The sequence below is a fragment of the Centropristis striata genome, chromosome 21, assembly GCF_030273125.1.
Source record: "Centropristis striata isolate RG_2023a ecotype Rhode Island chromosome 21, C.striata_1.0, whole genome shotgun sequence".
Lineage (NCBI taxonomy): Eukaryota > Metazoa > Chordata > Actinopteri > Perciformes > Serranidae > Centropristis > Centropristis striata.
Window position 1 is genome coordinate 12,422,102 of NC_081537.1, and position 20,402 is coordinate 12,442,503.

At 38.0% G+C, this 20,402-nt stretch overlaps 1 protein-coding gene across 3 annotated transcripts; it reads right to left on the minus strand.

Moving 5' to 3' along the window:
• Positions 1–1,131: 1,131 nt before the first annotated feature.
• LOC131959330 (carnitine O-palmitoyltransferase 1, liver isoform-like) lies at positions 1,132–19,054 on the minus strand. Of its 3 annotated transcripts, none has more exons than XM_059324492.1 (19): positions 18,712–19,054; positions 14,070–14,215; positions 12,655–12,794; positions 11,607–11,778; positions 10,989–11,090; positions 10,486–10,623; positions 10,177–10,254; positions 9,113–9,220; positions 8,594–8,681; positions 6,021–6,216; positions 5,745–5,930; positions 5,561–5,666; positions 5,365–5,481; positions 4,050–4,214; positions 3,678–3,806; positions 3,321–3,476; positions 3,072–3,182; positions 2,228–2,320; positions 1,132–2,089 (listed from the first exon to the last, which is right to left on the minus strand). In XM_059324492.1, exons 2-19 carry the CDS (start codon positions 14,208–14,210, stop codon positions 1,967–1,969), a joined length of 2,349 nt encoding a protein of 782 aa, XP_059180475.1. In that variant the 5' UTR covers positions 14,211–14,215; positions 18,712–19,054; the 3' UTR covers positions 1,132–1,966. The 3 variants fall into 3 exon arrangements, with proteins under 3 accessions (XP_059180475.1, XP_059180476.1, XP_059180474.1); XM_059324493.1 differs by lacking the exon at positions 8,594–8,681 and adding an exon at positions 8,014–8,098 and having other exon boundaries at positions 14,070–14,224; XM_059324491.1 differs by having other exon boundaries at positions 14,070–14,224.
• Positions 19,055–20,402: the final 1,348 nt, after the last annotated feature.

Consider the following 20,402-nt stretch of genomic DNA (forward strand, 5'->3'; position numbering starts at 1 on the left):
CTGACTCTGTTGCATCAATTTTGCTTTGTTTTTACATCTAAGTGCACAATATTATAGGAGTTTAACGCTAAATTAATGTACTCTTTCAGGCAACAAAAACAAAAACTTTTTTCTTAAGAATAACTTTATTTTCCCCCATAATATTGCATTAAAAAGGCTGACAATAGTAATACAACGAGACAAGCTCAACTGAAAACAAAAAAGGCAATAATAAATGAAGAACAACAGAAGAATCTGTGTCACTGGCGCACACACCATCATTTAAACGAGATGGCTTCACATGTAATCCACATCTGGCCTGCAGCATTGCTCAACACTAAATACCTGCACATGATGCTCATAAATATCGCTTGCATTGTTATGGTGTTTCCTCAATAATACAGTGATAAAAATCAATACAAAACAGATTTATAGATGGCAGTGAAATAACTGGAGTTCATTACAGTACAGTTTTTTACGGTTAGGTTTGAAATGAATCCTAAAAGAAAACTGACCTACAATATTTGAATGTACATTGTGAATATGTTTGAAAAGATGAAGAGATATTTCCTGGGTATATTGTCTCTGAGTATAACACCAGTCAAACAGTAATGCCAGCCTATGAATTGAATAAAGCCATGTCATTTCACTACATGTAGCATTACAATCATGTTTTTGTAGAAAGCAGATTTGTACATAATGCGTAAACACTTCCAAGATTTTAAAATACGTAGTGTTATTGTAACAGCAATGTCGCATTCAGATGGTGCATGTTTTCTCTTTGTGCTAATGCTCCCTGACTCAAAATGCATCACTCTTTCCATAAAATAAAGTAAAATTCAACAACATAAAATTAGTGGCACAAAAAGTGCATACTGCACTTGAATCTATATTAAATTACTCCCTGCAATAAGGTGAACCCCAACTTTGAGTGGTGTGCGATTCATACTATCCTTTTAAAAACAATTAAAATGTATCACAGGAATTAATTTTGACTATTTCTTTGACTGTAATATAAACTAGGGATGTCCCAATCCGATCTCAAATGTATCCGGCCGATCAAGGTATTTTATAACTGATTGCCATCGGTTTTTGAGTTATACTGAGTTTGATCTGATTGTTGCTTTATTGATCCTTTTTTTTAGTCAGCTGTTGCATTGATGTTTTTACTTGTGAAGCTTTCATGCACAGCAACGTGAGTACAGTATGAGACTGTTTATTTATGTGCACAAATTTTAACTCAGTCTCTTGTGTTTTGCTGTCATCCTGTTAACGACCGCTTCATGTGTGTGAGTAGGTTAATATATTAATTTAAACTGTGCAACAAAAAAAAACTAAAATAAAGATGTAAACGTAACACAGTTAATTCAAGTAACTCAGGCGCAGGCTGCAGTCAAGCAACGAAAACTAGAGGACACTTAAAGGAGAAATCCCCTCGAAACAGTGACAATGTCAAAAGGATTACAGAGATGGTTTCCTATTTTATACTGTCTAATTTTGTTAAAAGATAAATAAGCATTATGTAACAGCTTAGATGCAGTCATTTTTTTCTTAAAAGAGCAGAGCTATTTAGCTGTCAAGCATATATGATTTTAATAACTTGAAAGTAACTGAAGTGTGCAGCTGTATTAATTAGGAAAAAATACAACTATTGGATCAATATTAAATATTAAATGTATCGGATCGGGACATCCCTAAACTAGACCAATAGGCCCTACTGCAATTGAATGACACTTCTTTGTTATTTATTAACCTACGGACCTTTTACCTTCTCACACACCTATCACACAAACATAGATGCATATCAGTAAAAACATTCCCTCCATTTTATCAGTTTTCCCATTGACGGTGTCCCTTGAATATCATCTGGCTGGCTAAAAATGTCTCCCAAAGCCTCATGTAACACACCCTGTCTTGCCTCAGTTTGTAGTGTAACATTTATGCTTGCACTTTTTCCCTTCAGCACCCTTTTCTCCTGAGTAACTGCCTACAGGTTCTTCTTGACTTCTGATGACTTCAGCTGTGTCTTGAGCTCTGTTCGGCCAGGGCTCAGCAGCTCCAGCAGGTCGTGCAGGGCTTTTATGATCTCACCACCAAACCTATGGGCGTCCTGGAGGGGAGGCACGGAATAAAGAATTAGGGAAGTAGAATTTAAAGTTTAGCAAAATTTTGGATTTTGCTAAACTTTATCCCAAAAAGTTTGTCATCTGCTCTCATGAATCGAAATAGGAACATGGATTACACTCACAGTGTCTGGACATGAGTGTTTGCACGAGATGTGGAAACCGAAAATGTTCTCTCCCACGACACAGTAGGACACCCCGTAACCGTCATCAGCAACCTGAAACAGATGTAGACTAAAGTTATACTCATGGCTGCTTAATGAATATCATAACATTAGGTCACTTTCAAATGGGAAGAGCCTGTGTTGTATGCACAAGAAAAAAAAAAAAATTAAAAATATCTGTATACTTTTACAGTGTCAGATTTAGATGAGAGAAAGACTGAAATGTGTCAAATTAGTGTCCACTAATGCAAAAGCTACTGCATGGTAAAACATGTAATGTGGAAAATGTAATTACATTAAACAACTGGTTAAATTACATTCTACAATGTTTTAAGTTTACTTGTGGTTTCCAGTTTAGGGGACTAACATCATCACACATGAATAGGATTGGGCTCATTGAGAACCACAAGAGTCTCAGATTTTCTGTGATATCCAATTAATGCAATTCAAGACTGTTCAAGGTCCCCGTTATGCAGAAGTATTCAATACAACAGGTGAAAATAACACATTTATACTGCACTGCATGAAAAACTGCAGTTTCTGCCCTCAAAGCGATTAGCATAAAGTCTGTAAAGGGGAGACTTGTGGGTTCCCATTTATTTAGATATCTTAAGGTCAGACGTCCCTTTGAAAATGGTCAAATGGTAGTTTGTTCCTCACTTAAATTTAGCCTAACTTTAAAGCATTATTTAGCAACTTCCTAAAACAGCTGGATATGGTTGGTACCAATGGTGAGGATGCCAGTATCTTAACTAGCTTTAAAGCTGAGTCCACTTCGGGCCCTTTTTGGGAATGAAGTACTTACCGGTCCAAAGCCCCCTCCACAGACGACATAATCTGGGTGGTTGACGACATCAAACATCTCAATTTGAACTGGAGTCTGACTGGTGGACAGCCGCCAGGCCTCAGACTGCATCTGAAATACACACAACAAGCCACTGCATCAGTTTGCTTTAGTCACTGCACTAGTCACTAGTCCTTGGCTCTTCTAAGGACTCATACTGAAGTAGACAGACTGATATTTATATAACAATGACAAAGAAAAGAAATGAACCTCTTTTAAGAAGGGAGACTCCACTCCGAGGTATTTGGACACCACATAGAGGCAAAAGAGGTGTCTGTCGATGCCAGCTCCAGTCATAGCCAAACGGTATAGATTCTGGTGCTTTTCTGTGGCTTCCTGGAACAAACGTCTGCACACATCTGTTGCCTGATGAGGAACAGCATAAGCGGCATGACTGCTTGGCATATCACATTTTAAAAATAGACACCGTATGATTTATGCAACGGAAATGGCAGTTAGATTAATAATTTGCAATGCAGATTTAATTTAATCAGGGAACCTTTAAATATCCGCTTTTGAGTTATTATATACTCCACCAAAATTAAGGGAGAGTTTCTGTGGTCTCACCTCTCCACCCTCCAGCGCTCGGATGAAGGCACAGCTCTCACTGGTACAGGAGCGAACAGTCTCTGTCCTGCCCTCCCTGAACAGACGGGTCATTGAGGCTTCATACGTCAAACAGAATCTCTTCTGGTCCTGGAATGCAGAAACAAAATTCACATGCAACTGAATGCAATGCAGAAATTTAATGTAGACCCACACACACACACACACACACACACACACACACACACACACACACACACACACACACACACACACACACACACACACACACACACACACACACACACACACACACACACACACACACACACACACACACACACACACACACACACACACACACACACACACACACTTCAGAGGGAGGCTTACCCTGTAGTAGGCCAACTGAAGAGCCATCTGAATGAAGGCATCTGGACTGACTCGACACTTCTTGACCTTTCCTTTGCCAAAGTCTCGGAAGATGAAAACGTGCAAGTCCACATCATCAGCCAGGGCCTGGGCCACTGCCAGAGACTGAGAAATTTGCTCCTCGCACTGAGACACACACACACACACACACACACACACACACACACACACACACACACACACACACACACACACACACACACACACACACACACACACACACACAAAGTTAAAGGTTCAGAAGGGTAACTTTATAATTGTCACAGTCACTACAAAAACATGTGGTAACATGTCTGAACCCTGGCAAACTTAATATGGACTAAATATGATAAAAACAAGGAAATTGGGGAACACTGAATCAAGATTAAAAAAACATGATTCTGTCACTGCATTGCCTATTTATTTCCTCAAATATTTTAGCTGGAAAATGAGAAAGTTTGTGAGCCAGCTGCCATGTTGAAAAGAGGCAAAATTAAACACCACCTAACCTGCCGGAGCAAACTTTCTTGTTTTACAGCTAAAGAACAGATAATCTGTGTGTGACTTTGCCAATTACTCAATCTTCACTTAGCCAACTAAACAAAAGCACACACACACACACACACACACACACACACACACACACACACACACACACCCTGCCCTGAGCTACTCCACTCAAAGGGCAGAACACACACAACTACCCGGCCCAGAGGGGGATCCCTCCTCTGTTGCTCTCCCTGAGGTTTTTTTTTTTCCCCCGGTTAAAAAGGGTATTTTGAGGAGTTTTTCCCTGGCCAATGTGAGGGTCAAAGGACAGAGGGTGTTGTACCATGTACAGTCTGTAAAGCCCTTTAAGGTAAATTTGTGATTCTGGGCTATATAAATTGAATTGAATTGAATTGAATTGAATTGAATTGAATTGAATTGAATGTGTTTACTGCAGTGGTGGAAGAAGTAATCAGATCCCTTACTTAAATAAAAGTACTAATACCACACTGCAAAATTACTCCACTACAAGCAAAAGTCTTGCAATTTAAACTTACTTAAAAAAGTAGAAAGTATCAGCATCAAAATGTACTTAAAGTATCAAAGTAAAAGAACTAGTTATGTAGAATGGCTCGCTCACATTATTTTATATATTCCAAATATATTATTGGTTTATTTGTATTGATGCAATTATGTGAGTAGTTTTAATATTGTAAAGATAAAGCTCATTTGAACTACTTAATATACTGTTATGTGGTTTACTTTAAAAAAAAAAAAATTAAGGGAAATATATGAATGGATAACTTACCTCTGGAGGGATTTCCCAGTTCAATTTCTGTGGTCGTGGTAGTGATGAATCCACTTCTCCTTTGCAGTGACCTTCTGCATTATAACCGAGCTGGAAACAGTCATTAGAACAATGCGCCTGCAAAGACACAACAATGATAAGTGATGGCTTCTCAGTCTGAATCAGATCTGAACCTACTTTTCTTTCCATTCCTTACCTGCCATAAGTGTGCCATCACTGGCGCGTCACCCCAAGAGTGTTCTGCGTTGAGCCCCATTTTTCCATTTTTGTAGTAAACAACTGAGAAGGACTTGTCAAACCACCTGCATGACAACCAAAAAAAGATTAAATGAAACGTGTTGCATGCTCACACGACAGTGATCAGTTAGGTCTCAAATTACCTGTCATAACATTTCCCATGCATCAAGGATTTGGCGTAGAAATCTAAAAGTGTCGGGTCATCTGCCTTTATGTCGTCATCGTCATCTTCCAGGGTCACGAAGAAGGCTCCTTTCTCAATGCAGTCCAGAGAACGTTTATTGACTCCACTGCTGAAAAACTTTGTTCTGGCTTTAGCCCATGGAGTTCTGGGAAACATTTCACAGAAGGGCATTACATTAAGGATGCAGTGCGCTGTGTTGTCCATGTGATTAAAGCTAGTGGCTTGTTAAACAGACCTCTCTCCAGCAGTCAGGGCTGCCAGTTTGACTTCTCCTTTGCAGGGAGGTGAAGGGTCATCGAGGATCCTCTGAACCTGGAATTCAATCTCCCTGGGCGTCAGGAGTCTGCCTGCATGGTACATCCTAAGACGGAAGTAGCGACCCTTGTGGTATACGGCTATATAGTCACTGTCCTGCCAATGTGTGAGAGTGTCTACGCACACAAAAGGAAAAAAATTGTCAATTGAGTAAAAGCCATGTGCTGTATTAGAAACATAAATACATAAGACTTGATGCAATTCATTTACGGATTTATGTGTACCTTGTCTGACTGGCATGGGTTTTTCTCACATTCATCATTCATCTTCAGCAATGCATTCATTCATTCAATTACATTTTTGTTGGAATTGCAGCACATAGCGACTGAATCTGTAACATGTCCTTATGATATAATTCAGATCAAATTAGACAAAACATACATAGATAAACAATCTAAATAGATAATGTGGATGTGCAGGATGCATGTTATGTAGAGTGGCATGGGAAAGATGCTGTGTGATCTGACTTTATTCTACAAGTCAACTTTAAAAGCCCATAAAGCTGATGGGATAAGGTCTGATTCATATGCACACATATAACACTCACACTGGCACACATTTGACTTTACTGAATTCAAATGAACAGTGAAACATCTTTACGACAGCCACAACAGATAGTTTTAGGTTATCTTTGTACTAAGAGGATGACTGAGATGACTTAAGAGATGAACTTAAAGCCTACTTAAAAGGTATGATGGAGATTTTTTAAAATCCTTATAATAAACAAAAAGACTTGAAACTAGTGATTGAGACCATCAACTCATTATGAGAATGTTTATGGACGTAACAATTCAAATAAGAAGCAGGGTAATTTTCTCGTAGACTTATTTTTGGAAACAGTGGAGTCGACCCCTGCTGGCCATTCGAAAGAATGCAAGTTTAAGGCACTTCTGTATTGGCTTCACTTTTCATGCCCGGATGTTGCTGCAGGTTCTGTTTCTTTCTGGTCCCGTTCTGTCACGTAAGTTGCTTCATATTAGGGATGGGAATAATTAATCAATGATCGATCAATGGTCGTTAAGAATTTGGTTGATCACATAGAATTTTTAATCGATCTGTGTATTTTTTCGTTGTATCTAAGAATGCGTATCAGTACTCACTGAACTGAAACACGGCCGAGCGTTCAGTTCTGCGGCCGTACGTGAATAAGCCAATGAGCTGAGAGTTAACTTGGATAAAGCTACAGTTTGCAAACTGAAAGTTGCAATAACAATTATAAAACACACAGAAATACATAATAGAGACATAATAGAGTGTTAATTTGGGCAAAACTAGCTTACTGTATCAAACCTTGCTAGCATGAATTACTGAGTTTAATTTTATACAAAACTAACACAAAACACTCTTAAATATGCAAGATTACTGTGAAAACTAACCTCATGCCTCTTCGGGGGCTAAAACTTTGAACTCCTTGACGTCATCTTTACAGTTTAATCTCACTTGAGTTAGTTTTACGATTGACAGGAAGTCTTTTAAGTCCTTTCAAAATAAAAGCATCCATTATCAAACAGACTTTTGCATAGTACTGTATATATATCTTTTATTTTGCTCATGTATGCATGTTTTTATACATACTTGAGTATGTATAAAAAGATAGGGATTAATTGATAAATTGATCGTTAACGTCATAGATAATCGAGATTGCAGGTTTCATCCAAAAACACATCCCTACTTCATATAGTACCTTTAAGTGCCTGATTTTAGGACAGTGCTGCAGTATTTCTTTTCAAGATGTTGGTTTTATTAACATATGGACGAGGAACATTTATAAAACAAGAGACAGGGATGTATCTTGTTTTAATTTCTTAATTATACACAACAAAATATGTTAAGCACATTTGTGTTGTTATCATAGTGGTTTGAAATTTAAAAATCTAGGATTGGGCCAGTTGTGTAAAAAATATAAATACTACCTGTGAGTGTTCCAGGGATTCGACAAGTGTCGAACATCCGCTCAAATTGATAGGAACAGCAAGGAACTGCAGACCTCAACAACAACTGAGCAGGATGAAGGAGGACGGCCCAGTGTAGAAAGGAAGTAAGGGAGAGAAAAAGGGGAAACAAAAAGGATGATGAAAAAACAAATACAGGAGAGTTGAAATAGAGAGGGAGGAAAATGTGTGGGCAGAAGAAAATAGACATTAGTTAGAGACAGACCCTTTTTAGAAACCCAGACAGACCTGCCATGAGACCAGAAGGCATGAGGAGACAGATGAGAGATGACAGGATGGCCTCTGCAGCAGACATATTATGACTCAGTGATTCGCAGCGCATTGCTTCTTGAGACCATACACACAAACACACACACACACAGTCTTTCACACAATTTTTTTATCCCACGCTAAAACTCCAGAGGGCTCAGACACCTTCAGTATGCCTCATCAGCTCTGAGGCAGTGGTGTGTTGTAGCTACCTGTTCGTCATATATATATAAAGCGCTGTGTGAAACATCATGTTGCCACAGCGTGTGTCTATGTGTGTCAGTCTCTTTACCGGTCTCCTCTCCAGGAATGCGTGTGGTGCTGAATAGTCTCTCACACTGAGCTGAACACAGAGGAATGCCAGAGCCTGGTAAACGGATCTGGTAAAATGGAAAAGAGGAGACGAAGGCAAGAACAGAGGAGAGCAGTGGAGAAAACGCAGGATCAAGCAAAAAAGGAGATTTTTTTTAAAGAGGGAAATAAATAAAGAGAAATCAAGCAAGGGGAAAGGGAAGAGATGGTATGAGAACATGAGGGAAATGTCTTCACATACACTAAATAAATGAATGGATCTATCTTTAACATTCATGACACACAGACAGCGATGAATGGATGTTTTCCAGTCAAACGAAACATATACTGGTAGTCTCATACATTTCTACTGTAATTATTTTCAGCTTTCACAAACAAATAACTCCAACATGAATGACATTTGATGAACAAGTCTTCTGTTGCCATAGCAAAGAGACATGAATAAAAAAACGCCTCCGTGTATATGAGGCAGCGAGTGCTCACTGCTTTCTAAACTCACAGGTTGAAGCTCTTCTTTGTTGAGTTTGCGGCGGTAAAGGAAGAGCGAGTGAAGGCTGTTGCCTGCCCTGGCCGCCTGGATGGGTGTGGGCGTCACATACATGAAGTCCTGGGGATGGACAAGGATACATTTTGACTGGACAGTTTGGGTGGGGTGTGCATAAATGGCATCTTCTAAGTTACTATTGCTATGGTTCTCTTGATAAAAAACAAGGTATTGTTAATTTAATACACTTATTCGCATTCAGATTACAATATGTGTGAAGATGTATGAATATAAATGTTGACAGTAAACATTAATTGTCAGTATAAACTGTGGTAGGCAGTTTTCTGGAAAAGACCAAAAAAAAATACATAAAGGAAAGCCAGAATTTGAAATACAGCCTTCCCCTTTTTAATTTGCATTTGAATCTGGAACGTTGCAGTTATGTGGCATGTGATGTAACCACTCAGCTACAGAGAGGCTTCTACACTCTTGTTTTAATAACTCCATCTTCTTTTGGTTTGTCCTGCAGTGTAGGCAATTGCCAATGTTTGAAAAACAACTTTTCCTGCAGGATTTTCAACCACTGAATTAGGCTTTCACCATCTGAACGGACATGCCTCTGCATCTGTAGAACAGCCAATAGGAACACCCTCTCTCTGACCTGTGATTGGCCAAATTCTGCCATCACAGGCTAGTTTTTATTAAAGCCTGAAATCAGAGCGAGAGGAGGTATAGAAGTCTATTTTTCTCTCAGATCCCTTGAATTTCAAAATGCTGCCATGGTTTTATTGAATGTCTGCCCAATGAGGCCAAAAAATCTCAGCTTTAACTTTTCTAGGATTAATAAAAAGATAAAAACACATTTACTTGTCTTAGTCTAATAAGCAGTAACAATTATATGAATTATTCTACCCAAGTATGCTTCACAGAAACAATTATTAAATATCTCAAATCCATAAAATAGAGTAGAATAAATGAACCCTTAAGACCTGCTTCAGCCAACATGTCCAAACAGAGTCAATCAAATGGACTACACCAGGTTAGACTGCACATTTCTTAGGCCAAAAAGATGTTCATACCATGCCGTAATAGTTACTGTTGACCATTATTGGGCTGCGTCCACGAAGATAGACATACTCCTCCCACCAGTCACTAACCTGAAGAATTAAAACAAAGACACAATAAAATAATTGTGAGGGAACTTATCTTGCAGCCAACTGGCAGCAACTTACATATTCAGACAGGATCAATTATTTAAACCACAGAACCTCACAATGATATACATTATTAATGACATTTTAAATTTCCTTTGGCCTGCTTTGCATTGGACATTTAAGTGCTGTTTGAAGTAGCCACACTCAAGCAGAGCATTGTGCTCGACCACTTACGTAGTTGGTGGCCCAGAGAGCTTTGAGTTTGAGGTACCACTGCAGGCGGTTACCAACGCCGCTCTCAAACTCCGCCGCCAGATTGGTCATGCGTTCATAGCTTGTGTCATCCAACAGTGGACGCATTGATTCCAAGTGCTAAACAAAAGAGAAGTGCAAAGAGGAAGTAGAAATAAAATGATCATAAGGATTACATGGGCTTCTAAAAACAGAAATATAAAAAAAAGGTTTGTGACACCCACATCAAACTCTGCTGATATAAGACCACATCTCTTTTCCACTGTATCTAATCTTGTGTTTTAAATATATCTCAGTTTAGAAGGGATACCTTGCATCTTTATACATTTCTCAACAAGCGTGTAGTCAGATGAAACACTTAGAACACAGCAAAGGAAATTTAGTGCAGCAGAGGCAGAAAATGATGAATGTGAGAAAGCGATCCATCTGTTTCAAAGACAGTAATCAGCGTGTTGTCATTTCCTCTGCTTCACGTGAGGTCTCACCCTTTTGACTGTGTCCTTGATGGCAGGCACAGGCATGTTTGGCAACGAACCCTGGTAGCTGTAGAGCAAAGGCTTTCTGCCAGAGAAGATCCGCACCAGCGCCTGGCATAGAAACAAAGGCAATCACAAACAAATACACTAAACATTACATTTGGACCAACTAAAGGCTTATTATTTGTGTTTTTTTTTGTAGACAAAAATAATGTATATCACGTATGCTATTTTTGGCATATGTTCACCAGTTTACTTTGCTGTCAATCAGCCCGGTTTTTCGTTTATGCAGGGAGAGCTGAAGCTGTTATCTCATCAAAGCCATCAGACTCCATTGACAAAAACAGTCATTCTACCCCACAGAACACAAGAGTTTGGTGTTTTAAAGCGACAGTTCAGAATCACCAAAGTCACACAAAAACACACACAAACTAAACAACCGAGGCAGTGCTAGATCAGCAACTCCCGTGTTCTGTGAGAGAAAAATTACTGTATTTTTCCATGGAGTCTGGTGGCTTTAAAACATACATATTGTTGCGGCTTGCAGCAGTAGCTTTCGTGCTGGTACTGCATAGCAAAGATGACAGGACCAGATTACAGTGAAAGTAAGTGGAAAAAAACACTGACCACCCAGACTTTGGTGGTGTTGGACATCTTGCCGTGCTTCTCGAACATCCAGCGGTGGTAGGAGAGCAGCTGTTTGAGGCACAGGCGCATGGTGAAGATGAGTAAGAGCCATAGCATGGTGCTGAAGAGCACTGCTGACACCACCGTCTGGCACTGGGTACTCATCGACTGGCTGCAAATGAAAGGAGGAGACGGAGGGGAAACAGGGAGGGGAAAAAAGAGCAGTGAGCGAAACAAATAACGGTAAAATATTGAACGAGAATAAAGAGCAACAAGGAACAAGGATGGATGAAAGGAAAATTACTTTTTAAATTTTTAATGAGAACAGCTAGCTGTTTCACAGTGGTAATATAAAGCGTAATGACATTTAAAATTATTTTCCAAATCAGTGATGTGAACAATATCCAGTGGTGGATTGTAACTAATTACATTTACTCAAGTACTGTACTTCAGTACAATTTTGAGGTACTTGTTCTTTACTTAAGTATTTCCATTTAATGTAACTTTACACTAATACACTGCTATATTTAGAGGCAAATGTTGTACTTTTTACCCCACTACATTTAGCTAACAGCTTTAGTTACTTTTCAGGTCAAGACTTAACCTACAAAACATGATATGAGACATAAATGCATTAACAATATTAATATTATATTTGGAATATATGTAACAATCTGAGGGGGGCCATTCTGCATAACGAGTACTTTTACTTTTGATACTTTCGGTACATTTTGATGATTGTACTTTTACTTTTCGTAAGTTTTGAATACAGGACTTTTTTTTTTTAACTTTTATTTGTAGTGGAGTAATTTTGCAGTGTGGTATTTGTACTTTTACTTAATTAAGGGATCTGAACACTTCTTCCACCACTGCATTAAAAAAGTATTGGCTATGTAAAGTAGAATATTAGATTTGTGAGCAAAGGCACCCTCCCTCTCTGTGTGCTGTAATTTCAGAGTCTCTGTTCTTTAGCTGTACAAAGAGAAAGGCTGAGACAAAATAATATGCATTAACTTTAACCATTTCATCGAATCAAGAGATGTATTACCTGACTGGCAGGTGCTCCTGTATCTTGGCTATGAGTCCCATGGAGGGGTCGGAGCGCGTGTACATAGTAGCCAGGATTGCAATTACCACAAATAGCCAGGAGGAAGGACTAGCAGGATACACCCCCGTTATCACGCTGTTCTGTTAACATGAAAAAAGAGAGACTGGTTTAAAATCCCATTCTTCCTGTTGACAATCAGTACCCTGACATGCACAGTGACAATTCAGTAGTCAAGTAAATAGTAAAGTGTTTAAGTAAAACACATTATATAAATGCTCAGGCTATGTCTAATGCATTTAGCCCAGTAGATGCAGCCTGATTTGCACAACCAAATCACCAGTAATTTAACTGTTTATTTAAGGCTTTTGCAGGAGGTGCATTACCAACTTGATATGGATATGAAACGCATAAAACAGAAAAAATAACCTTAATTCTTATCCAAATTACTTTGGGAAATGAATGAGTGATGGACGTGGGGATCAAACACAGACAAGAGGAAAGAGTGTGTCATTTTGTGTGGCATTTATTATTGATTGATAATGATCCACACATGATGAAAGGGGAAAAAACACTGAGAGCATGCTCTCTTTTTCTGGGAGCACTCTGCATACAGGGTTATACAACCAAAACAAAAACATAACATTTTTAACAATTAACAGTAAAAGACGATGCAACACTGTTGCATTCAGCCTGTGTCGGTGTTTTAATGAAAAAGGTGAAAGTACAAGTAACTTTTTGCCAAGTTCAAGTTTGTTATTGCAAAGGAGCAAGCTGCGAACCTGCAAATTGAGAAGAATGACCAGAAAATGTGATGTGTGAAACCCTGGTTATGGTATCGACTGCTTATTTCACTCCTGATTTGTCATGTTACATATAAAAACACCACATAAACATCTTGGCAAGGTTAAAAACTAGATTGTCATTGGAGGAGTTCTTTAAGATTCTTCAACATTTTGCTCAAATTTTACAAGTGCTGAAACGAATAGTGTGAGAAAAGCAGTAACACCAAAGAGAAGGAGGTATATATGTAATTGTTATAGGGTTGTCAAAAGTATCGATACTCAAAAAAGTATCGATAATAAAACGTTGTATCCGGATACAATACTCATTTTCAAAAGTATCGAGTATCTGAAGCTTGTTATCATAGTTGCAGTTTCTTTTTGCACAACTGATTTTTATTATAAATATTTAACCTGTGGTTCTGTTAATTTTTACATGTTGCATTTTTCTTGTAAATCAAAATATTTCTGTTAAATTTTGGGCTCTTTGTTTTTATCCTTGTGGTATCGAAAATTGTATCGAGTATCAAATATTTTCCTGAGTATCGGTATCGAGTTGAAAATTTTAGTATTGTGACAATCCTAAATTGTTATAAACAGTTTTAGGACTCAGACAACAGGTGTGAGTGGAGATACCTTGATACCGATGATCCGCTTCTTCCAGGAGCGCACACCAGAGAGGTAGATCTCAGTGAGGGCCTGGTGGGACAGCTGCAGATCAATGCCATCTCGGGTGACCGTGAACTGGAAGGCCACCGCCTGGTGGGCCTCCGCCATGATGACTGTGCACGCTGTGAAAGATAGAAAGTGAGAAGAAAAGAACATTTTTTCAATAGTCAGCCAACAACCTAAAGGCAAGAAGGTTCTGTGAAGCCTCAAGCAACAAACGTCTGAAACGTGATCTCAGGTAAATATGGAAAGCATACACAATTACTTATATACTTAGGTGACTAACATTTGCAAACATTTGAATGCTGCTTTCCCTAGATGTAAAAGGATTACCAAACACTCAAACAGACCTTCACATACAGTCTGAGGTTACCACACATTCACTTTAAATTCAGGAATAATAATCGGCATCATCTTTGTAACAAATATATCTTTTGTCAGACAATAAAGATAACTCTTAGCTTGACTGCTTATGTAGTGTCAGTCTCTCGCTGTTACCCTGCTTACTCTTGGATTTTGTTGTTAAAAACTATGCACGATACTTCTGATGAGACCTCTGCTGTGACATTTAGGTACCCTGGGGGAAGATTACAACACGGAGAACTGCCTGCAAACTGTCACCAAGAAAAAAACAAACAAAAAGAGCAATGTACACGGTCAACAGCACCATAACGCTGTGTGAATTGTGATCATGAAACTGACAGGAGTCCTGAAGGTGGTAGCAGAGAAAGACCTTACAGATGATTCATCAAACTGATGATGAATTGCAAAACCCGCTTGTGCATGCCTGGCAAAACACATCCATCTTATGCATGAGCATTTTTAAGAAAAGCTGAAAAAGAGACACATTATTCATGAGGGCTTTCAAATGCAAAGTCAGCTTGAAGCTGATAGAGTTTGATGGGAAAGCGCTGACTGGCTGCTGATCTCATTGGATATATTTGTTTAGGGCAATAGCTGCCTCTCTTTGCAATGGTAATTGATTTTCCTCCACAAATAGGCTATGGATAATGCCCTGAGGTTTAGTTTCTCTGACACTGGACTGCACCCCTGTGGAGGCCACGTCTGCTCTAGTTGCGTGTGTCTAGAAATCCAAACACACATACACAAACAAAATTCCCTCATCGTCCCCAGGTCTTGTTGAGATCTTGCTCTTTAGTTCAGATCTGGCAGATACAATCCAAGGACTAACAGCAGTACGTTTCATCAGCACATTATATCAGTGCCAACACAGAAACAACACACCCGCTCTGTTTAGTCCAGACTGAACGCACACCAAAGGAAACGCTACTCCCACTTAAATGTATTACCAATATCCATTTCACTGGACAAAACATTTTTAGAGCTTAATTAGCATTAGGAGTGTAGTAATCCTCAGCATCTCTGCAACTTTGATTCCCAATTTACTCAGAGGTCATGTCTTTAGCTGTGTTATGAAAAAGACTGCCAGACAATGATACAGCTTAACAATGATATTTTTGATCAGGCTGCACATATGGTATAATTGAATAGGGTAATGTGATGGAATTATCTCACATGGTATAACAGTGTTGTGAAGTTTGAAGTCACTTGATAAAACAAATTGGACTTGCACCGACTGACTGCTAAATTAAGCCTCATAACAGTATTAAGTAGATAAAATGAGCCATATCTTTACAAAACTGTAATGTTGCATACATAAATGCATCAATAATATTAATAATATATTTGGAATATATAAAACAATCTAAGCGGGTCATTTTGCATGACAAGTACTTTTACTTTTGATATGCTAATACTTTTGTACTTTTACTTAAGTAAGTCTCGAATGCAGGACTTTTATTTGTAGTGCAGTAATTTCACACTGTCGTATAAGTACTTTTACTGAAGTAAGAGATCTAAATATTTTTTCCACCACTGTTTACAGCTGTGTGTGATCTGGGAGTGACCATGTACTGTATAAAGGAATGCCACAGAAGAGGCTGCAACACTCATGTGGTGTGGGTTGATGTGTCCTCTTGCAAGAGTTTTTAATAAACCATAAAGACCACTCTCCTGTTGTCAAGTCCTCAGTTATTCAGAAATCTCCACAACAGAAATTAATTAAGGGGAAGGGGCTATGATATAAGTCTGTGCACAGATGTTACAGTTTAAAGGTTTATAAAAGTACAAAAAAAACATGTTTCCCCAATAACTGACACAACCCAAACAACACCTTAATAACATTTAGGTGCATTTTGATTTTTGTCAAACTGCCAGAGCATGAGGAACAACATTAACAATGGGTCCAGACAGAGCAAGAAGAGGACACAGGGATGCAACAGCAGAATATGTAAACTAGGTGAAAGGGCAACCCCCCTGAACAGTTTAGAAAAGGAAAGCAAACTAAAATGTACACTAAAACCCCTTGTTACAATCTGTGACCACAAGTCTCTTTCTAATATGCATGTTTGTTTTGTGGCTCTTTGCCTTTCAAGATAAAAATGTTCCATTACAAAGTAAATAACTAAAAAAGTAAGGAGTTACTGGAACTTCACATACCACACAGACAGATTTATTCTCAACCCTGCCTCATTGTGACTTATCTTGACTAACCTTTAAATGCCAGTGTGTCTGACAAAGAATAAATTAAAGACGCGAAATACCTGTATGTTAATGTCTCATTATGTAAACAACTGAAAATGTAACATCATTAAGTTACTGTAATCATACTCACATTGTAGACACAATTACATCATTCAAAGCTCACTTATCTGAGAAAAAAAATATTCTTAATTAACTCAGCTGAAGTAAGGTCACCTTTATGTGATTGCATCACCTTGAAAAGACAAAAATGTAATCTTATCACAACTTTAGATCCCTGTGCTCAGGGCTCAGTCAAGACCAGTCTTCAGCTCATAATCAGTACTAAAATGTGTTTATACTAGATTTGACTCTTTTCACTTGTCACACACAGTATAAAAACTCAATGTTTACTCACAAAATTAAGGGCTCATTGTTACAGTGCTGAATTTTCCAGCACCTTCTCAATGTTTTCTCTTTACATTTAAGTGGGAAAACCATTTAAAAAGAGTATTACTCTAAAATGTTTTTGGTGGGGGACTTTAACTACGATAAATAGATATAATGAAGACGGTAATTTTATGATCTGATGATCTTACTGAAAACAACTGAAACTTTGTTTTGGAGAGCTATAAATATATAAAAGAAGTGACTGTCATAAACATGACATGGGATGTGTCATGAACTTTAATGACACTTTGATAAAATCAATGCTCATGATACATGTCATGTTTCTGACAGGCTTGTGTGACTCTTATGTAAACACCTTCAAAATAAAGTGTTACCATATATTGCTTAAGTCACAAAGACATGTTCAAAAAATTGCAACAAATGTCATATGTTACACTTTTGGTGTAAGTTATGTTACAGTTTTTGTGTTTCCTGCAAAACTTGAAAAACGAGTTAGGTGATTATTTTAACAGGGTGGCGTTATAAGGAATGCGGTAGGACAACTTTCAAAAGCTCAGTCAACAAAGAATTAATTGTTGTGTAAATAACGTTAACAATCAGGATGACCCTCCACCCCTTTCAATATAGTCAGCCCAAATGAAAGCAGAAAGGAGTTAATAAAAGGGTTCTTATAGCTAGCTAGCTCTTACTTCTCATTAAAAGCAATTCAAATAAACACCTTTTGTGGTCGTGAACACTAATATAAATGTGATTTGATTAGGAACAGTGATATTAAACCTCTGAAGTCCAGGACATTTTGGTTCAAATTTGTCAACTTCCTATGCATTAATTTCTGTCTGTGTTCAGCATCTTTCAGTCTGTCCTTACATCAGATGCATGGCTCCTTTTTCTCAACACAAACTTGGCTATCAGTCAGATTTTTCATTTTAATTTAAATAACAAAGTATAAAGCTGCCAGGAACCGAAAATACAAACAAAAGACACGGGTGTATATGGAAATGTACCTTCTTTTTTTTTTTCTTTTTCTTTTTTACCATTTATACACACAAAAACAGCAGAAGAAAAAATAATAATAAAACTACAAAACTGTCTATTTGCACGTAAATTAAAAATAGTAGTTACTAGTTTTCATTGTAGAAAGAAAATTCACAATTTAAAAATGGTCTAGAAACATAAAAGGCACACTGTGAAAGCTCCTATGATTGTCTACATATCATATATAAATTAAGTTATTACTGTAAATAAAGCATGCTGTGTATTTTCAATAAATAGATGGACTCCTGAGGGTTAAAACAATTCAAATCAACGCCTTATTTGGTCGTGAACACTAATATAAATGTGATTCGGCAGTAGTAACAGTGATATTAATCATCTTTACGTATTTCGCCATCTACCTGGTAATATCATTATATCTGAGAGCTCCACACTAACATTAGCTATTAAGCTAAAAATAAGGGAAGCTAATAGATGGCCGTTAACGCTAGCTGACCTTTTACCCACAGCGGGTTTGAATATTAACGTTAGCAACGGCTAGTGTTGGCTAGCCGAGCCCATTATTATGGAGTTAGCTCGACACTAACGGATGCTGATGGGGCTTCGGACTGTCTGTGTCTTCAATGCAACGCACTACGACACAGCAGAAGCCCTGTTATCATACCTGGTGTTGGTCACGAAATTTCGAGAACCCGGAGTGTCAGGAAAGCGCCTGTTAACTCCTGACGACGAGCCAGTGTCCGGTGTCTGTTGCTGTGGTATCGGCCCTCTCTCTCCTCTCACTGAACTACAGATGCTCTCCTGGATGGATCTGGTGCTGCCTTCAGCGACTGTCGGAAATGTCGCAATCACGCAGATGCGGACAGTTAAGTGATGCCGCAGCTGTTACGTTCAAGGGGCGGAGAGACGCCTATGTCAACATCGGTCAACATTTGACCTATGCATTCGACGGTTTGGATATATCGTCACACTGTTAAAATAATCGCCAAAGTCATTTTTTTGTCAAAATTGGTTTGTTTGCCTAAATCATCTCCTCATGAAGCCGGCAACCTTTGGTAAAATCGCCTACATCCTCAGTTGATTAGATCATGTGATTTTACCCCTTTAAGATCATCACTTCTTTAACAATTTGCCACATTCATAGGCATCAGAAAAGAACCCAGCAAATAAGAGCTAGAGGGAGATTGTTTAGTTATCAGTTTAGTTTATCAGAGCTTTATTGTTGACACTAATATTGGTACTCTAAGGTGTCTACATAAGAGTGACATGAGCATGTCATAAAATAAATAAATAAATAAAATAAAGAAAAAAAAATAAATGTAAAAAAAAAAAAGTAAAGAAGTAAAAAAGACAGTGGTGGAAGAAGTGTTCAGATCCTTTACTTCAGTAAAAGTACTAATACCACACTGTGAAATGACTCCACTCCGCTCATTTTAACTACCTAATAAACTTTGAAGTGGTTTAATTTATAAAAATGGGTAATCATTTTAAATGTATCATGTTTTTCATTTTAAATCTTGACCTGAAAAGTAACTAAAGCTGTCAGCTAAATGTAGAGGAGTAAAAAGTACAATATATGTCTCAAAATGTGGTGGAATAGAAGTATAAAGTTACATAAAATGTACATAAAAGTACCTCAAAATTTTACTTTAAGTCCAGTACTTGAGTAAATGTACATAGTTACTTTCCACCATTGCTACCTGCCTCTTCTAACTTATACATATCAGTTTAGAGTCCTTCAGAAGCTGTATGAGGATTAAAGGGATAGTTTGTGCATTATTATACAAAACTTGGTACAATTATTGTCAATGCCCTCCTGAGGATAACCCTTTAAGGTTTTATTGATCGGCCCCTCGGTGGCACTGTGGTGGCAGTCTAATTTCATATTTGGTACCGTGGCCACACTATAACACTTAAGGCAATGAAATTCACAGGGGTGGTATAGACTGGCCCCTATAACGCACACACCCCGACAGCAGCATGCCCCGACACGCGTGTACTGCGAGAACATAATTTACACAATGTTATTAATATGCCAATAGCCATCCTTTGTTACATCATTTTTGAGTGAAATGATCAATAAATGTCATGTTACACTCCTGGTGAAGTTCTTTGTGTTTCCTGCAAAACTTGAAAAAATGAGTTAGGCGATTATTTTAACAGGGTGTATTGTTTGGATTCAATGAATATGAAAGAAATATTTGCTCACAATTCTTAAATTAAAATTATATATCCATTAGTTCAATTTTTTAAACAAAAAGCCAGACTTCTATCTGTCCACACCAAACAGTACATGTATTGAATGTTATAACAAAAAAAGCTATGAAAACGTGAACCTCTGAAGCTTTACAATTT